We start from the raw sequence: 17,419 nt of genomic DNA, 5'->3' as shown, positions 1-17,419 counted from the left end.
GGGTGACTTGGTATAACGTTTGAGCTGATTGGGGACTGGGGGAGGGTTTATGGAAGGAGGGCTTTGCTCTGGATCAGAGGCTGTCAGGAGGGTGTGGGGTGTAACTGGTCACTCACAGCCAGGACAGGGGATGATTGCTCACTGCTGTGGTCTGCACACTGTTCATGTTTTATTCTGTGTTCAGACCTGAAGACTGAGTGGTCTTGTTTTTTACTTGACCCATCACAGGGACAAGGCACCCTTGTCTGATGCTGCTGTCCCCTGAAATAGTTCATGCCCAACATTATTTCCCTTTCTCGGGGCACAACCCTGCCTTACCCAGGAAGTAAAAAAGGTGGGGGTGTGAGGTCCTGGCTATCTCCCTGCAGGTCCTGGCTTTCTCCCTCCTCAGTCAGCTACTGCCCCTTCCTGAGACCACAGCTCCTCTTTAAAAATCCCTCCCTACAGGACTGGGCTCTTGCAAGTCTTCAAAAGGCTTTCTCCCACCTCCCTATCCCCACCTTGGGTTAAGAGTTTAGGGACTGGTGGTAACAGCTCACTGTTCCTGGCCCTGGGTCAGCTCTCTCATGGAGTCTTTCCCCTTCTACAACCACAAAATAAAATTTCCCCTGAGTCCAAAGACCCGAAAAAGAGGCTATAAACTCTAGATTAATGATATCAAGAGTTCACCACGGTGACTTTCTTACCAGGAACAGTGTGGGCGGCAAAAATAGAACATGCATATCCTCCCCAACATCTGGCAAAGCCTCAAGCTCACACAGGCCATGCAGGAGAGATAGGGGTCAGGGGCATGACCCGCCCAGATATGGGGGAATGACTTACATGCTTAGGCGAGTGAGGGCCAGTTCCAGGAACCAGCACCAGACAGGGGGAGAGTCCAGGTGTCTCTGAGGGGATCCATGGGAAGCTGTCTCCTTTCTGGCCCAGATCCAGTTGGATCTAGCTCGAGGGTCCACGAGAGTCAGGCAGTGGTCACTCATGGAACAGTCTCCCGCGCACAGCACACGTGGAAAAAAGCTCCTTGGTGAACCCTGCCTGCGTGATCTAGTGGAGTGTGCCCCATTCCTGAGGGGACCCTCACCAACACAGAGGCGTCCCCATGACTCAGGCTCACTCTTCCTTCCCCAGCCCTGGGCTCTGATCTTCACGTTGAAATGAAGGACAATGAGGATGGAGGGATCCGTGTGGAGTGCACGTCTGCAGGCTGGTACCCGCAGCCCCACGTGGAGTGGAGAGGTGACGGGGGAGAGAGCTTGCCCGCCATGGCAGTGCCTGGGGCTGCAGATGGAGAGGGTCTGTATGCAGCCACATCATCTGTGATCCTGAAAGGCGGCTCTGGGAAGGGGGTCTCCTGTGTCGTCAGAAACCCCCTGCTCAGCCAGGAGAAGACAGCCAGGGTCTCCATTGCAGGTGAGTGCCCGGCCCCACACTGTGCTCAGCTGTGGCCGCTGGGAGAAGGAAGCCTGACTGTCTGCTGCTGACCTGGACCTTTGTAGTGAACATAAGGCTCAGAGCAGGGACCAGGGTGCCCTTTGCCCCATGAAGCTGTTTATGTCACAGACATTTTCTGAGCATCCCAGCTGCCACCCACTGGGACAAGCAATGGGGATGGGAAATGGTAAAGGTCAGCAAACACATGACAAAGTGGGGAAATATGTGCAGACATGTCCTGGAGAAAGGGCTAAGCTCCTCAAACATAGAACAGCTCAGTAGAAAATGAATGGTTCCCAGAAGGAAATACCTGGGAAAGGATGTCCTGTCTCACTGAACAGGAGACGTTCCCACCTGTGAGATTGGCAGCAAACAGAACCATGTCGTTGGTATCACTGATGGCCGGATTGTGGGAGACAGTCATTCTTAGACGTGTGTTGGTATAATTTGGTATATCCTATATAATAAAAGGGTAACATGCAAATTGACCGACTGAAGGACTGGTCACTATGACATGCATTAACCATCAAATGCTCAACACAGGAGCTGCCCCCTGGTGCTCAGTGCACTCCCATCAGCCAGAAGCCGGGCTCATGGCTGATGAGTGCAGTGATGATGGTGGGAGCCTCTCCCGCCTCTGTGGCAGCACTAAGCCATCAGTCCGACATTCCCCCAGGATACCCCGGATACCTGAACTAGGAAAGGGTGCAGGCCGGGCTGAGGACCCCCTGTCCAAGTGCCGAATGTCATGCCCTGGGCCTCTAGTTTTTGTATAAATTGACACAGCTTGTAATCCAAACTACTTATTTATTGACCCAAAATCCCAGTTCTAAAAATGTATCTGACAGATCAGCTTGGGGTTGTGTGAAATAACTGATGGACAAAGTTATTTCCTTTAAAATATATTTTTATTGATTTCAGAAAGGAAGGGAGAGAGAGAGAAAGAGAGGAACATCAATGATGTGAGGGAATCATGGGCTGCCACCTGCACGCCCCACACTGGGGACCAAACCCACAACCCAGGCATGTGCCTTTGACCAGAATCAAACCTGGGACCCTTCAGTCCACAGGCCAATGCTCTATCCACTGAGCAAAACCAGCCAGGGCACAAAGTTATTTCTTAGAGCATCGGTTATAGTAACAAAAGTCAGAGACAGTTCAAATGTCACCCATGGGGACTCCTGTGCAGTGGAGGCTGCCCTGTGGGAGAAAGCACAGACGTGTCTCCATACCGAGAAGGAAAGGTCCCCTGGACCCACAATGCACTGAGAAAGGAGCTGTGGAGCAGCTTGTATAGATGCTGCCTGTGGTGTAAGCAAGAAGAATAAGATGTTTATGATATATATATATATATGTGTGTGTGTATATATTTAAGAGTTTCCAGTAGAGGCATTATTATTATTTCAATGTAATACAAATTTTCTTATTGTCTAAAGTTTTACATATGTCTCCTTTTTCTCCAATTAACCCACCCCCCAGCCATTCCCACCCAGGTCAAGCCCCCAGCGCCTCAGTGTCTGTGTCTATTGGTTATGCTAACATGCAAGCATTCAAGTCCTTACATTGCTCTCTAACCCCCATCTCCCCTGCCATTTGTCTCTGGGTCTATTTTTGTTCATCAAATTATGTTGATCATTATATCCCACATGAGTGAGGTCATGTGATATTTATCTTTCTCCATCTGGCTTATTTCGCTTAGCATAATGCTCTCCAGTTCCATCCATGCTGTTGCAAATGGTAAAAGTTCCTTCTTCTTTATAACGGCATAGTATTCCATTGTGTAGACATATCACAGTTTTTTAATCCACTCATCAGCTGATGGGCACTTAGGTTGTTTCCAAATTTTAGCTATTGTAAATTGTGCTCCATGAACATAGGGACGCATATATCCTTTCTGATTGGTGTTTCTGGTTTCTGGGGATATAATCCTAGAAGTGGGATTACTGGGTCAAATGGGAGTTCCATTTTTAACTTTTTGAGGAAACTCCATACTGTCTTCTACAGTGGCTGCACCAGTCTGCATTCCCACCAGCAGTGCATGAGGGTTCCTTTTTCTCCACATCCTCGCCAGCACTTGTTGTTTATTGATTTTTTGATGATAGCCGTCTGACAAGTGTGAGATGGCACCGCATTGTTTTTTTTATTTCCATCTCTTGGATGATTAGGGATTTTAAGCATGTTTTCATTTAACTCTCGGCCTTCTGTATTTCCTCTTTCAAAAAGTGTCTACTTAGGTACTTTGCCCATTTTTTTTTTTTATTGGATTCGTTATCTTCCTTTTGTTAAGTTGTATGAGTTCTCTGTAAATTTTGGAGATTAAACCCCTATCTGAAACAAGTGGCCAGGTACACAAAATTTGAGCACATTAAATGGGGATTAGAGGAAATATTTTAATATTGCTATTTGCCCTTTCTCTATAATAGAAGTGTCAGCGATTAAAGAAAATCAGTAAGCCCTAACCAGTTTAACTCAGTGGATAGAGCATCAGCCTACGGACTCAAGGGTCCCAGGTTCGATTCCGGTCAAGGGCATGTACCTTGGTTGCAGGCACGTCCCCAGTAGGGGGTGTCCAGGAGGCAGCTGATTGATGTTTCTCTCTCATCGATGTTTCTAACTCTCTATCCCTCTCCCTTCCTCTCTGTAAAAAATCAATAAAATATAATTTTAAAAAAAGAAAATTAGTAAAATGTATATGAAAAGCTTCCCCCTGTCAGAGTCTGGGGCACACCACAGGGCCCAGAGTCAAGTCCCTGCCCACCCACATGCACCTCAAACTCACGCGAGACCCAGACCCAGCCAGACCCCCTACCCCACCCCATTGGGCTAAATCCAGACCCAGCTGGTCCCACCTTTGTCAACACCTGCTGGGCAGGGGATGCAGCCTCAGGTCCCCTGGCCCAGTGCCACGGTGGGGGGCATGTCCTGATGTTCCCCAGCCTGGGTTGGGACAGGAGACACACCTTGAGGTCCCCCATCAAGCCCCACCAGGCAGAGGGCGCGGCCTCAGGTCCCCTGGCCCAGTGCCAGGGTAGGGAGGCGTGGCCTGAGGTCCCCCCGGCCTGGTGCTGGGGTGAGGGGCACAGCCTGAGATCCCCTGGCTGGGCACCAGGGTGGGGGGGCAGCCTGAGGTCCCTCAGTCCAGTACCAGGGCAGGGGGCGCACCTTCAGGTCCCCTGGCAAGCACTGATGGGCAGGGTGTGCAGCCTCAGGTCCCCCGGCCTGGCGCCAGGGAGGGGGGCATGTTGTCAGGTTCCCCATCAAACCCTGCTGGGTGGGGGGCAGGGCCTGAGGTCCCCCATCAAGCCTCATAGGGATGGGGGTGGGGCACAGCCTCAGGTCCCTGCTGATTGCTCGTTAAGGCTCGTTAAGGGAACTCAGCCTCTGCTGTGGGTGCAGCCATATTTGTGGTGGAGTGATGGTGAATTTGCATATTCCCTGTTTATTATATAGCACAGCATTGGCAAGTATGTTCTCCCATGCAGTGGGCTTTCTTGTTGTTTTGTTGATGGTTTCTTTTTGCTGTGCAGAAGCTTTTTATTTTGATGTAGTCCCATTTGTTTATTTTCTCCTTAGTCTCCATTGCCCTAGGAGCTGTGTCGGTAAAGATATTGCTACAACATATGTCTGCTACTTTGCTGCCTATGGAGTCGTGTAGTACTTTTATAGCTTCCCCTCTTACATTTAAGTCCTTTAGCCATTTTTAGTTTGTTTTTTTGTATGGTGTAAGTTGGTGACCTAGTTTCATTTTTTTGCATGTATCTGACCAAACTTCCTCGCAACATTTATTGACGAGACTGTCTTGACTCCATTGTATGCTCTTGCCACCTTTGTCAAATATTATTTGAGTATAATGACTTGGGTCGATTTCTGGTTTCTCTGTTCTGTTCCATTGATCTATATGTCTGTTATTGTGCTATGTATTTCTCTCTCTCTCCTGCATTGACTGAAAGGCACAAAATACAACACAACAAGACGCAACACACAGGGCACCAAACACAAATGGATTCATGATACCAATAACCCCAAGTAAAGGAGACTACCAGAGAAAAGAGAGAAAAGAGTGAAAAAATGATATTGAGAAAAGGAAAAAATGTAAGAGAGAAAAGAAAGAGAAGAAAAAAGAAGGGGAAAAATATATGTATATGGGGAGAAAACTCCAAAAAACCAACAACTAACCCAAAAAATGCAAACAACAAACATTCACACAACAAACACCCAGGTGAGTCTGAGGAGGCAGAGCTTATTTCTCTCTGTAGATGATCTGTGACCTTTCTGTCCACGGATTGCCTCACCAGCTGTGTTTGATTCGCTAATTCCGAATGGGAGTTATTCAATGCAGCTGTTCCTTCCATCTGCTCTGTTAGAAGGTGCAGGATCTGACCATGTATTCGGCCACCTCCTTGTCTCCCCTGGACAAACTTTATAGGTGCCTGCGGCCAAGGAGGCTGGAGTCTCCATGTTCGTGGGCTCGCAGCTGAGGCAGCTGGTCCCTGGGCGTTGTGGTTGTAGGGTCCCAGGAGATATCCAAGATCTCCCAGGTTGAAGGTAAGGCTGGGCTTCCAATCACAGCTGCTCTCCCCTACAAGATGGCCTGGTCTCTGAGGCAGAGAGGGCCACTCTGGTAAAGATTTCAGCAGCAGTAGAGGCTGCCCGGCCCGGGGAGCCTGGTCTGCCAGTCCCAGACAGTCCTGTGGAATGTGAATTGTCCCTCAGTCACACATACAGACACTCCCCCCACGTCCATGCACTCTCCATCTGTTCTCTCACTCACTATCTTAGAGCCTGCTGTCCCATCGGCCGCCATCTTAGATCTCCAAGATATTTATGTTTTTAAAATGAATAAACTCTTGCAAGGCACTGATGTCCTGTCAGGGACTTTATAAGCATTACTTTAATGCTCTGCCGATTAGGACACTGAGAACAGAAAGGCTAAGTCATTGGTTCAAGGTCACAGAGCTGCTCAGGCAGAAGACCCAGGCTCTCCAGCCCCAAAGGCCACCTTCTGGGTCAGCAGGTTAAGCTGCTTATGAGAGGCTGATAAATGGGGGAGAGGGTGGAGAGGAGATTCCAATGACTGTGTGCACATTATTCTCTAACTGTTCCCATGTGAGAGCCAGGCATTAGGACACTAGTATATGAGACGGGAAGAGTTCTGGGCACGTTGGGAAGAGAAGTGTCACTTCCCCTCCCAAGAGACCCCAAGCCCCTTCGGGCGAGCAGCTGAGGCTTTCCCTCTGCAGGCCTCTTCTTCTCCTGTGTGAAGCCCTGGCAGGTGGCCGTGGGGGTGATCCTTCCAGTTCTGCTGGGGCTCTTGGCCGGGGTGGTGTTCTTCTGGCGACAGAAGAAGAGAATCCAGGCCTTGATCCAGAAGAAGAAGAGGGAGCGAGCTGAGAAGCAACAAGAGATAAGCGCCAAAGGTGAGGCCTGGCTGCAGGTGGGTGGGTCCTCCCCAACCCCAGGCCGCCCACCCACCGCTCGGGTCCTCCCCGTAAGGCCCCATGACAGCACCTCCTCTTTCGGCTTATTTCCAGAGAAGCTGCAAGAGGAGCTCAGTAAGTAACAATCCCTCGCCACGGGGTTCTGGAGTCCCTGGTTACCCGCCTCACCGACCCCTCCTGTTACCCCTGCAGGGTGGACGAAGAAGCTGTACCTGGCACGTGAGTACCTGGACCCACATCTGAGACTCTGCTGGGATCTGTCCAGCCCCTTCCTCACCCCTGACCGCCAGAGGAAGGAATGAGGACACTGATGGGGGAGGTCGGGCAGGGTTTCCTCCCTGGAGAAAGGGGTCAGGCTCTCTCCACCAGGCCACTCGCACCCGGATGTCCAGGCAACCCCAGAAAGGAGAGGGGGAGATGGACTCAGGATGGGAGGCCCTCCCTCCCTGGCTGCTCTACAGGATCTATAGGCTGCTGAGAGGATACCGGAAGGAGAGAGAACATTCTCTTCAGGAGGAGGGGCTGGTGTCAGTTGCCTCAGATTTATCATAACTGCTGAAAAGCAGTGTCTGAAATTCTCTCACTAAGTCGCCCAATTCTTTTTTGGAAAATAGGCAGGAAATCATGCAGATTGAGGTGTATGGGTTCTAGCACACACATGCATACACGTATGCACAACGTAAGCCTAGCGAGGTATAGGGGTAAGTCAGTCACCTTGTATGCCAGCGGCATGGGATCCATGACCCCAGTGGGTGCCTGGCCCTCGGACAGCACTGCACCCTGTGTATAGTAGGTCTCTCCTTCTCCATTAAAGGAAGGCTTCTCATTGCCACACCCCAATGGCCATCATCGCTGCAGTTGATGGTCATTATTAAGGAACAGAAGGGGGACTTTCACACAAGCCCTATGATGCTGAGGAAGATCTGACCATAGAGCTGGCTCCTCAGTGACTAAGTGGCTCATGGGAGGAACACAGGGTGGACATGCTGGGCACAGGGATGGTTCTCAGGTTGGCGTGTCAGAGATGGATGGCACAGGATGTCATCACGCTGCTCAGAATGATGTGCATTTTAAAACTTATGAATTGCTTATTTCTGGAATTTTCCAACTGTGGTTGACAGAGGGTAACTGAACCTTCAGGAAGGGAAACGATGGTTAAAGGAGACTGCTGTACAGACACGTACAAGACGGACCTGCAGTTGCAGCTGGGAAAGCCCCACTCGGTGCCTGTGGGTCATTTGGTGCCGGTGACCTTAAAGAGGAGGGGGAGCAGGGAACTGAACAGGCAGAGGGAGGGAGGTGGGGGTCAGCAGGGAGAGAGAGGAAAGGACTCAGAAAGGACAGGTGAGGTGACTGCCTGTCTTCCTTTGCAGGTGACAGGTCTCAGGCCTATGCTGGTGAGTGACTCGTGCTCTCTGGTCCTGGCACCTGTGTACAAAGCCCTTCAACCCTCTCTGTGCTGGTGAGGGGTCATCAGACCCTGCTCAGAGCTCATGTTCTGTGGAGGACCACCCTGCCTTTCTGGACCACCAGAGGGGACCTTCCAGATACAGTGTCCCCTCACCTGCTGACACACACCCACACCTGGGCAAAGCCTGGCCCCGTCACCCACAGCCCCACCGTGATGGAGGGAAGCCCACATTCTGAGAGCTTTGATGCCTCATCCTCAGAGCTGTGGGGGAAGGAAACTAGATATTGGTGGAAAGGAGAGGGAAGAGGCTCAGTGAGGAGAATGATGGGGGGAGAACAGAAATGATGACCTTTCCTTGCCTGTGTCTCCTCCCTTTCAGAGTGGAAGATGGCCCTTTACCAACCTGGTGAGTGAATGACTGTGTTCCCTGGGACAACAACAGAGGGGCCTGGCTCCCTTCTTCTCCAGCTCTTGACTGGGGGACATCTGTCTGGGTAACACAAGGTCCCCACAGTGTGCCCATCTGCTGCCAAGAGAGCCCAGGACAGCTGCTGCCCTGGGCTTCCCCAGGTCTGTTGGGAAGGAGAAGGCATTAGGGGTGGAGCTGGGGGCAGGGGCTGGAGGGAGAGGGAGGAGGTGACCTGGCCCAGCTGCTGCCCCTCCTGCCCCGACCAGAGACAAGGGAGCTCAATGATGCTGCCCAAGGAGGACGGAATCCTGGGCAAAGAGGGAGGGGCAGGTGGGAGTGAAGGTCACATGGAGCCCAGCATGGCCCCAGCACAGCACAGACCTGATCCCTATGGTCACACCACATGCTTCCTCGACGCCTGGCCTTGGGCTCAGTGTAGCTCACATTCTGTGATATTCTACCCTAAAGATGAGTGCTTTTATTCCCATGTTACAGACATCACATTGAGACTGTGACATTACATAGCGTGTGTGTGTGCGTGTGTGTGTGTGTGTGTGTGTGTGTGTGTGTGTGTGTGTGTAAAAAGACCGTGCAGAAAAGGAAGTCGTGCAGCTCAGGAGGACAGAGCAAGGGCTGGTATTGGGTTCCATATGACTGTGCAGCTCAGGTGGGCTCAGTCCTTCTGGGGAGGAAACAGGAGGAAGATAGAAGGAAGGTGGCCACTTGAGAGGGTGGGCTAGGCAGACCCCAGCCCTCCTCACCCTCCCTTCCTCACTGAACACCAGGCCCTGTGGTTTCTCTTGGCTTTGCTGAGGGTCACACTCAGGGCAGCTGGGACCCCAGGATCTGGGCTCAGGTCTCACCAGCCAAATCCAAGCCTTGGAGCCCGAGGCTCTCAGGTCCGGAAACCATGGCTGACCCTACACCATTGAAACTCTCTGCAGCGGATGTGACTCTGGATCCAGACACTGCGCACCCCAAACTCCTTATTTCTGAGGACCAGAGGAGCCTGACCTATACAGAAGCAAGGCAGAGCCTGCCAGACAACCCCAAGAGATTTCAATATCGTTCCTGTGTGCTGGGCCGTGAGAGCTTCTCATCAGGCAGACACTTCTGGGAGGTGGATGTGGGGGACAGGAAACAGTGGCAATTTGGGGTGTGTAGGGAGAATGTGGAGAGAAAACATTATGATAAAATAACACCCCAGAATGGATTCTGGACAATAGCACTGTTAGATGGGCATGATTTCCAGGCTCGAACAGAACCCTGGACTAAACTTACAATTGCCAACCCTCCTGAAAGAGTGGGGGTCTTCCTGGACTATGAGAAGGGTGAGGTCTCGTTCTATGATGCCATCGATGGAGTCCACATCTATACCTTCTCAAATGCTTCCTTCTCTGGGGCTCTGTGGCCTGTATTCAGGGTTTCCTCAGAGGAGCCCACTGCCTTGACCATTTGCCCAGCACTAAAAGTTGTGGGGAGTTCCTTTGTGTCTGACCCACTGCCTGGCTCTTCCCTGGAGACCCCAGTGACCTCAGGCTCAGCTGATGGCAATGGGAACCCTCAGGCAGAAGTTCAGTCTTTGCTTCCCCCTGCCCAGCCCTGAGCCGAGGGCCTGCTTAACAGCTAAACCTCAAGCAGGAACATAATTGCTAAAAGCTCACTGAGTGAAGCACTTTACTAGTTATCTTTCAACTTTTCCACAAGACAGATGAGGAGACCCGGGTGCAGGAAGTTAACTTTCCAAAGTGACTCAGTTATCTTCCTGCCACCATAGCTCACACTCACAGATAACTTAGAATGTGGTGGGTGCTGGGCTAAAGGCTTCAGGTGACTTTCACTCACCAATCCTCACAGCACCCCTGTGAGGTGGCCTCATTGAACGTGTGGAAAGGGAGGCAGGGCCCAGGGAAATGACATATAATTCATGCAGAAACTGGTGCTGCTGGGAGTTATTTGACCTCTGACCCTCCCTCTACCTCGAGTCTGTTCCTTTGCAGCCAGTGTTCCTGTTGGTCAGTGTCATGGGCAGCCTGAGGTTCCTTCTCTGGGCCCCAGGGTGAAGGTCACTGTAGGTGACTAGGAAGGCCACACCCACCTGGTTCCTTCAAGGGGGACTGTCAGAGCCTTGGTCCACTGCTCCATTGGCTGGCTGTCCATGATGACGTCGTCCACAGAATGAATTCACAGTGACCACATCACCCGGGGCTGAGAAGGGACTAGAGGCCAAACTCCTCACCAGCTTGTGACCTGGACCATGAAGCTGAACCAACCCTCCAGCTTCATCCCTGAAGCTCACGTGTGAGGCATTATTTGGGGGGAAGGGGGCCAGATGGACTGCAGTGGAATTTTTCTCACACTGTAGCCCCATCTCCAGGAAAGGGACACACCACGCTGAGCATGCGGTGATGTTTCTGGAAGTTACTTTAACTGTTGGGTCCTGGGGACGAGCCACTCCATCCCCATCACTGTGATTGGTCACCACCAGGTCCCCTCGACCCGGCAGGTGGTTGTTAGGTTACATTTGTTAAATAAATTGGTGAATAATCTTCACTCTGCCAACGAGTGTCTTCTATATATTCACCCCCACAGTTACACAGTTCCAACCTTGCCACATTTTCACAAAATCCTCATTGTATTAGCTGTGTATCGTGCTGTAATAAAAATCACAAATTTCATGACCTAATGTTTCCCGTGGCAGCACAGCCAAGGGTTCTGCGAGCCTGAGGGAGGGCCGGCGAAGGATGAAGAAAAGACAGACAAAGAGAATAAGCTGGGTCTAGGTGGATCCTCTGTGCCTGGCTGAGACCACAGAAAAAGATCCGGAAGGCAAGCTGAGCCTTTATTTTATAATCAGAGGTAAACAAGGTAGTGGTCACCATAGTTAAAATGTTCTTTTAAGTATCACTTGCTTTGGCAGCACTTGCTGCACCTCCCACAGCCCATTAGCTACCCAGGAAGGATCTAGGGAGCAGTCAGAAAATCAAGCTTAATTACACTAAGAGGGCTGTGCCCTTTAACCTGGGACTTGTTTGCGGCTTTGCCAGCAGGTCATTCTGAGGCTTACCCCTATAACTGCTCCCTACACTAATGCAGCACAGATTCCTTACTTCACATTTCTGTTGGGAGAACCCAGCGTGGCCATGGCCAGGCTGACATCCAGGTGCCTGCAGGCTGGGCTCCTTTCTGGAGGGTCTAGGGAGCAGTTTGATTCTTGCTAATTCTGGTTGTTGGCAGAATTGAGTTTCCTGCAGTGGTGGGACCGAGGGTGCCATTCCTTGCTGGGGGTCAGAAGAAGCTGGGAGCACTCCAGCCTGGGAGCATCCGGAGTGTTTTCCCAGGAGGCAGATGTGCGGGAACAAGTCAGGTGAAGGGAATGGGGACCAGAGTCCAGTCCTGGAATAACTGCTGGTGGGACTGATGCTCGTGTGCTGACTGCAGTGTCAAACTTAGTCAGAAGGTCGTGGAGGCCTCCAGAGAACGCATTGAGGCACAGGTGGGGAATGTTATGAAATGTTCCATGGGAAGACTATGCTAGAAGAAATGTACACAGTGGTTCAATGGGGCCTGTGGGGCCCAGGAAGGGAGCATCAGGTGGGTGTGGGGGTGCTGGGCCCACCAGACCATCACCTGGCAGGCAGAGCCTTTGCTGGCTGCCATGGTCCTGTTCTCCTGAGAGAGAGAAAGGGCTTTGGCCTGTCACTCAGTCTCCCAAGGACTCTCACTGAACGTTTTCTGAATGAGTCACAAGTATCCATAACAACTGCTGTCTGGCTCTGTTCTTTACCCCACGGCCCCTCCTGGTGTCCCCCAATATCTTCCCTGCCCCCACAAGTCTAGCAACTTGAATGAAATTCTTTGGCTTTGGGAAGAGGGTACTTACGTTCACCTCAACACATGCCTGTCCCAACCGCAATCTCACACACACACACACACACACACACACACACACAGACACAGGACCATTGCCTCTGAAAAGAGAAACAGGAAATAAAAAGGCCAGATAATCTCAAAAGGCTATTAACAGTGCATTTTTCATGCTGAAGCAACTTATTTGTATTCTACCTAGAAATTAGTCAGGACTAGACTTGGCCCAGGGATCTGGAAATGCTTTCTCTGTCAAAGGCCGGGTGTTAATATTTTGGCTGTGCGGACCACGGGGTCTCCTCCACAGCCCCTCTTGTAGCACAATCCTAGATGGAAGGGTTCGCTGCTTCTGGTAAACCCTATGTACGGGCTGACATTTGAATTTCATGGAATTGGGACACGTCACCCAATAAGTTTTAGTTTCCCTGTGTCTCTGGAACAGGAAAGACCAGTAGGGGGAGGGCTGCAGAGTGCCGCTGCCTCCTAACCTCAGGACTTAGTTGTTAACTGAGAAATCTCTATTGTTTAAGCCAATAACACAATCTGACAGGACACCCCAGGGTGGTGGTTGGGGAGCTGAGGCCTTCAGAGCCTCAAGCCCATTCTCCCACAGCTACCACCCCCATCAATGTCAGCCTTCTCTCTCTCCCTCACGCGTGTGTAGGTAAAATAGAAAGTAAAACAGCTCAGAGATGAGGCTCTCCAGGGGTGATGGTATCACAGCCGAGTTAAATCCAGAGAAGGCTTCTCACCGACCACCTAGTGGGATTCCCGTCCTCGGCTGCATTTAGCAGGAACTCAGGGCTGCCCAGCTTCTTCTTCATGGGAAACGGGAGAAAGAGTCGCTTCTCAGGATGAACCACGTGAGAATGAAGGTGGAGACAGGGCTGTGCTCCCACCACCAGGAAATGCCAAGACTGCCCGGAACCCCTGACGCTAGGGCACAAGTCAGACCGCCCTGTGGGGATGCGGAGCTCAGGCTTCCCGCCTCCAGAACTGAGAAACAATTGTCTGTTTTTGAAGCCGCCCCGTTGGGGGCACGTTGTGCGGCCAGACAGACGGAGGGGACGGTGTTCAGCTGCACAGTGGCTGCCATGGTGTGCGGTGTGGAGAGATCCAGACAGAGATGGGGACGGAGGGGAAGAAATCTTAGCCCGTGTCCTTCACCTTCTGCATCAGCAAACTCTCCGGGCTGCCTCGTGCCCCGTGAAAGGTTCTTAAACATTAACAGGAAGGGAAGTACATTTTTAACTTTCAAAATTAACAATCCATGTCAAACAGGAAGCTGCCACTTGACACTCCCCAGGCACCAGTCTATTCCCTGGAAATCACTGGGGGAGGGGGGGGGGTTCAAAAGGGGAGATGGGCACCTGTGCAGTGAAGACGGGGTGATGGAGGAAAGGGGCTCGCCTGTCAGTCTAACCTGGGAACAGAGGTCATTGGCTACAAGGGTGCACCCCAATGCAAGCCCCTGAAAGTCAGCGAATACACAGACACCAAAGAATTCTCTCTGTCGGCAGAGGCGGGGCAGGAAGGCACGTGGGGAGAGCGAACCCTACAGACTCGCACCAAAGCTTCCCTCCTCCCTCTTCCTCCCTCTCCTCCCCGGTCGGCCGAGCGGAGCGGCAGCTGCCGGTGAGGCCGGGTGCGGGCTCGCGAGGGTGGGGAGCCCGAGGCGCCGTCCCCGGGAGCGGGCAGGCACGTCCCGGCTCTCGGAGGGAGTTGGGGGCCTGCGCGCTGGGCCGGGCCTGGAGAGGAGGGGGCTGCCCCTCCCACTGCTGAGTGGGGCGTTGCGGGGTGGGGGTGGGGGTGGGGGTGGGGGTGGATTCCTAGCCCAGACCCCATCCCAGCAGCAGGTCGGGGACTCAGGCGCCGTCCAGGGTGCCGGATCTTGGGGGGCAGGAAGCAGCGTCTGGGCCCGCCCCGCAGCGAGTTCCTGGCTGGCTTGTGGGGAGTGGGGGAGGGGGGTGCGGGTGGCGAGAAAACTGACGCAAAACTTCTAGAAGATGGGGAGAGTGGAAGGCAGAAAGACGGAGAAACATCCATGTGAGATAACGGACCGGGGAGGAGCCTGCAGTCAGGGTCTGTGCCCTTGGCTGGAACTGAACCTGGGACCCTTCGGTCCACAGGTCGATGCTCTATCCACTGAGCAAACTGCCTAGTGCAAAATACACTTAATTTTCAAAATTGAGCTATGAACTATTAGAGTGTATACATATTTCTTTGGGACACCCCGTAAAATATAAAACTCAGGTAGTGCACTGAGATTATATATGTACATACACATACACGTATATTGCAAATAAATATATATATGATCTACGAAATAGATCCAGAAATATTTGCATTCATGTGAAGCAAAGTAAAGGATTACCATTGTAAATTATATAAATTTTATTTTCTGAGTCTTTTCATTATAAAATTGTTTATAACAAGGAATAAAATGCAATAATCATCCCTGAAAATCAGTGGCTAATATGTTCCCCTCTCTGAGAGCTTAAAATTTCAAACGTTCAGATAAACCAGAGAGTGCAGGGAGCAGAGGCCTCCAGTTGCTGCTCTGAGTGCAGTGGGAGCCCCTGAAGGTGAGGGGAGGGGTGAAGTGAGGGAGCAGGAACCTTAGGGCTGTGATGTGGAGCTTAGACTGAGGGGCCCCATGGAATTGGGACTCAGAGAGGGGGGTCCTGTGTTAATCAGAGTGAGATGCTGGAGGCACGGACAGGCTGTCACAGGGAGTGTGGACAAGGGGAAGCTTGTGAGTACAGTGGACAGCAGAGCCCAGGACTCCCAGGTGGCCAGGGCCAAGGGTGGTACACGTTAGGTTCATACTTTAGGGTGTTTTCCATGTTGGAGTCAAAGGTGAGGAGACTCCCAAGCAGACATTTGAGAGGAGGCTCTAGGGTCACCAGTGATGGTGGGTAACCCGGGGGTCGGCCCTGGGGAGGCAGAGGTCTCATGTGGATTCTCCATCTCCCTCCAGGTCGTCATTTCTACCCACTCCTTCTGGTGTCTCCCTGTCTGCACAACAGCCCACAATGGTGAGGTCCCTGGCCTTCCATCCGCTCCACCTCCTCGTCTGCCTCGCCTTGGTCCAGCTGCTCACGCCCTGCTCAGGTAGGGAAACATCTGTATTTATGTACCTGGAGCGGTTACCTCTAATGCCCAGTCAGAACCTTGGACTCCTCCCCACTCCTGGGAGGCCCATCCAGAATGTACACCTGTCAGGACTGAGTGCCTGTCCAGGTGTTTCTTACCTCACCCTCCCAGCCTGGGACACCCCCTTACCCTCTGGCCTCCAGCTCCCCCTGATGCAGCACCCCTTTCTGCTCACCAGCTCAGTTTGCTGTGATTGGACCCCCTGAGCCCATCCTGGCCATGGTGGGTGACGTCGCTGAGCTGCCCTGTCACCTGTCCCCAATGATGAGCGCTGAGACCATGGACCTGATGTGGGTGCGATCCGGCCTCAGGCAGGCGGTGCGTGCCTATGCAGATGGCAAGGAAGAAACTGAGATGGCAGAATATCGAGGGAGAACGTCGATTTTAAGGGAGGACATCGCTGAGGGGAAGGCTGCTCTGCGGATTCAGAACGTCAGAGCCTCTGACAGTGGAACCTACCAGTGTTATTTCCAAGATGCCAATTTCTTTGCAAAAGCCCAAGTGGAGCTCAAGGTTGCAGGTGAGCCTGAGGATATTCTGAGCTCCTTCTGTGGGGTCTGTGGATACGGGCTCCAAGCCCACCTCACAGACTTCTGCCTTCACACCAGCAGCTGCCTCCCTCCTCCACCTCTGCTTCTCTGGGCCCTTGGCAGACACAGGTTCTCCTGCAGGAAGGGCTCCTCCTGAACCACGTGAAGACGCCCCTCCTGCAGCCTCCAGGGTCTCAGCAGGGATGTGGGGTCGGGGCAGGAAGGCTGAGAAAAACCTCTTCTCACTGGACGGCACACACGTGGGTGGGATCAGCTGTGTTCAAGGCAGTGGACCTGGGTCCTCAGGTGCTCGCTGCTGTGGGTCCAGGGAGGCTGAGCTGCAGGGACATCACCTGTGCTGCCATGTCCTCCAACCAAGATCCCAGGATCACTCCTGCAGTGGAACAAGTTGAGATTGGGACTACTTGCAGTGAGAACACACAGGTGTGGAACCATGGAGTGTCCCCATGAGACCGTGTCAGGGAGACTTGGTATAACTTTTGAGCTGATAGGGGACTGGGGGAGGGTTTATGGAAGGAGGGCTTTGCTCTGGACCAGATGCTGTCAGGAGGGTGTGGGGTGTAACTGGTCACTCACAGCCAGGACAGGGGATGGTTGCTGGTTGCTGTGGACTGGACATTGTTCATGTTTATTCTGTGTTCAGACCTGATGACTGAGTGGTCTTGTTTTGTCCTGACCCGTCACAGGGACAAAGCATCCTTGTCTGTTGCTGCTGTTCCATGACATTGTTCATGTCCAACATCATTTCTCTTTCTCGGGGCACAACCCTGCCTTGCCCAGGAAGGAAGGTGGGGTGGGAGGTCCTGGCTCTCTCCCTGCAGGGCCTCCTCAGCCAGCTTCAGTCCCTTCCTGAGACCACAGCTCCTCTTAAGAAATCCCTCCCTACAGGGCTGGGTTCTTGCAAGTCTTCAAAAGGCTTCCTCCCACCTCCCTTGGGTTTAGAGTTTCCGGACTGGTGGTAACAGCTCACTGTTCCTGGCCCTGGGTCAGCTCTCTCCCATGTAGTCGTTCTTCCACAACCACAAAATAAAAATTCTCCTGAGTCCAAAGACCCGAAAAAGAGGCTGTAAACTCTAGATTAATGATATCAAGAGTTCACCAGGGTGACTTTCATACCTGGAACAGCGTGGGCAGCAGCAATAGAACATACATATCC

The 17,419-nt window shown here is 52.2% G+C and overlaps 1 protein-coding gene across 1 annotated transcript in view; it reads left to right on the top strand.

Annotated features, from left to right (window-relative positions):
- Positions 1-17,419, top strand: part of LOC307093722 (butyrophilin subfamily 3 member A1-like) — a 30,185-nt gene that overhangs the window by 883 nt on the left and 11,883 nt on the right. Inside the window, exons 3-10 of the mRNA XM_079762015.1 lie at positions 1,129-1,410; positions 6,672-6,848; positions 6,963-6,983; positions 7,062-7,088; positions 8,243-8,266; positions 13,990-14,191; positions 15,537-15,670; positions 15,891-16,232. Of these exons, the coding sequence (XP_079618141.1) occupies positions 1,129-1,410; positions 6,672-6,848; positions 6,963-6,983; positions 7,062-7,088; positions 8,243-8,266; positions 13,990-14,191; positions 15,537-15,670; positions 15,891-16,232 (1,209 nt within the window). The remainder of the gene's footprint in view (positions 1-1,128; positions 1,411-6,671; positions 6,849-6,962; positions 6,984-7,061; positions 7,089-8,242; positions 8,267-13,989; positions 14,192-15,536; positions 15,671-15,890; positions 16,233-17,419) is intronic.

The sequence above is a fragment of the Cnephaeus nilssonii genome (assembly GCF_951640355.1).
Source record: "Cnephaeus nilssonii genome assembly, chromosome: 21".
NCBI classification, from domain to species: domain Eukaryota; kingdom Metazoa; phylum Chordata; class Mammalia; order Chiroptera; family Vespertilionidae; genus Cnephaeus; species Cnephaeus nilssonii.
Note: the sequence above shows the minus strand (reverse complement) of the source record. Positions and strands in the feature narration are given on the sequence as shown.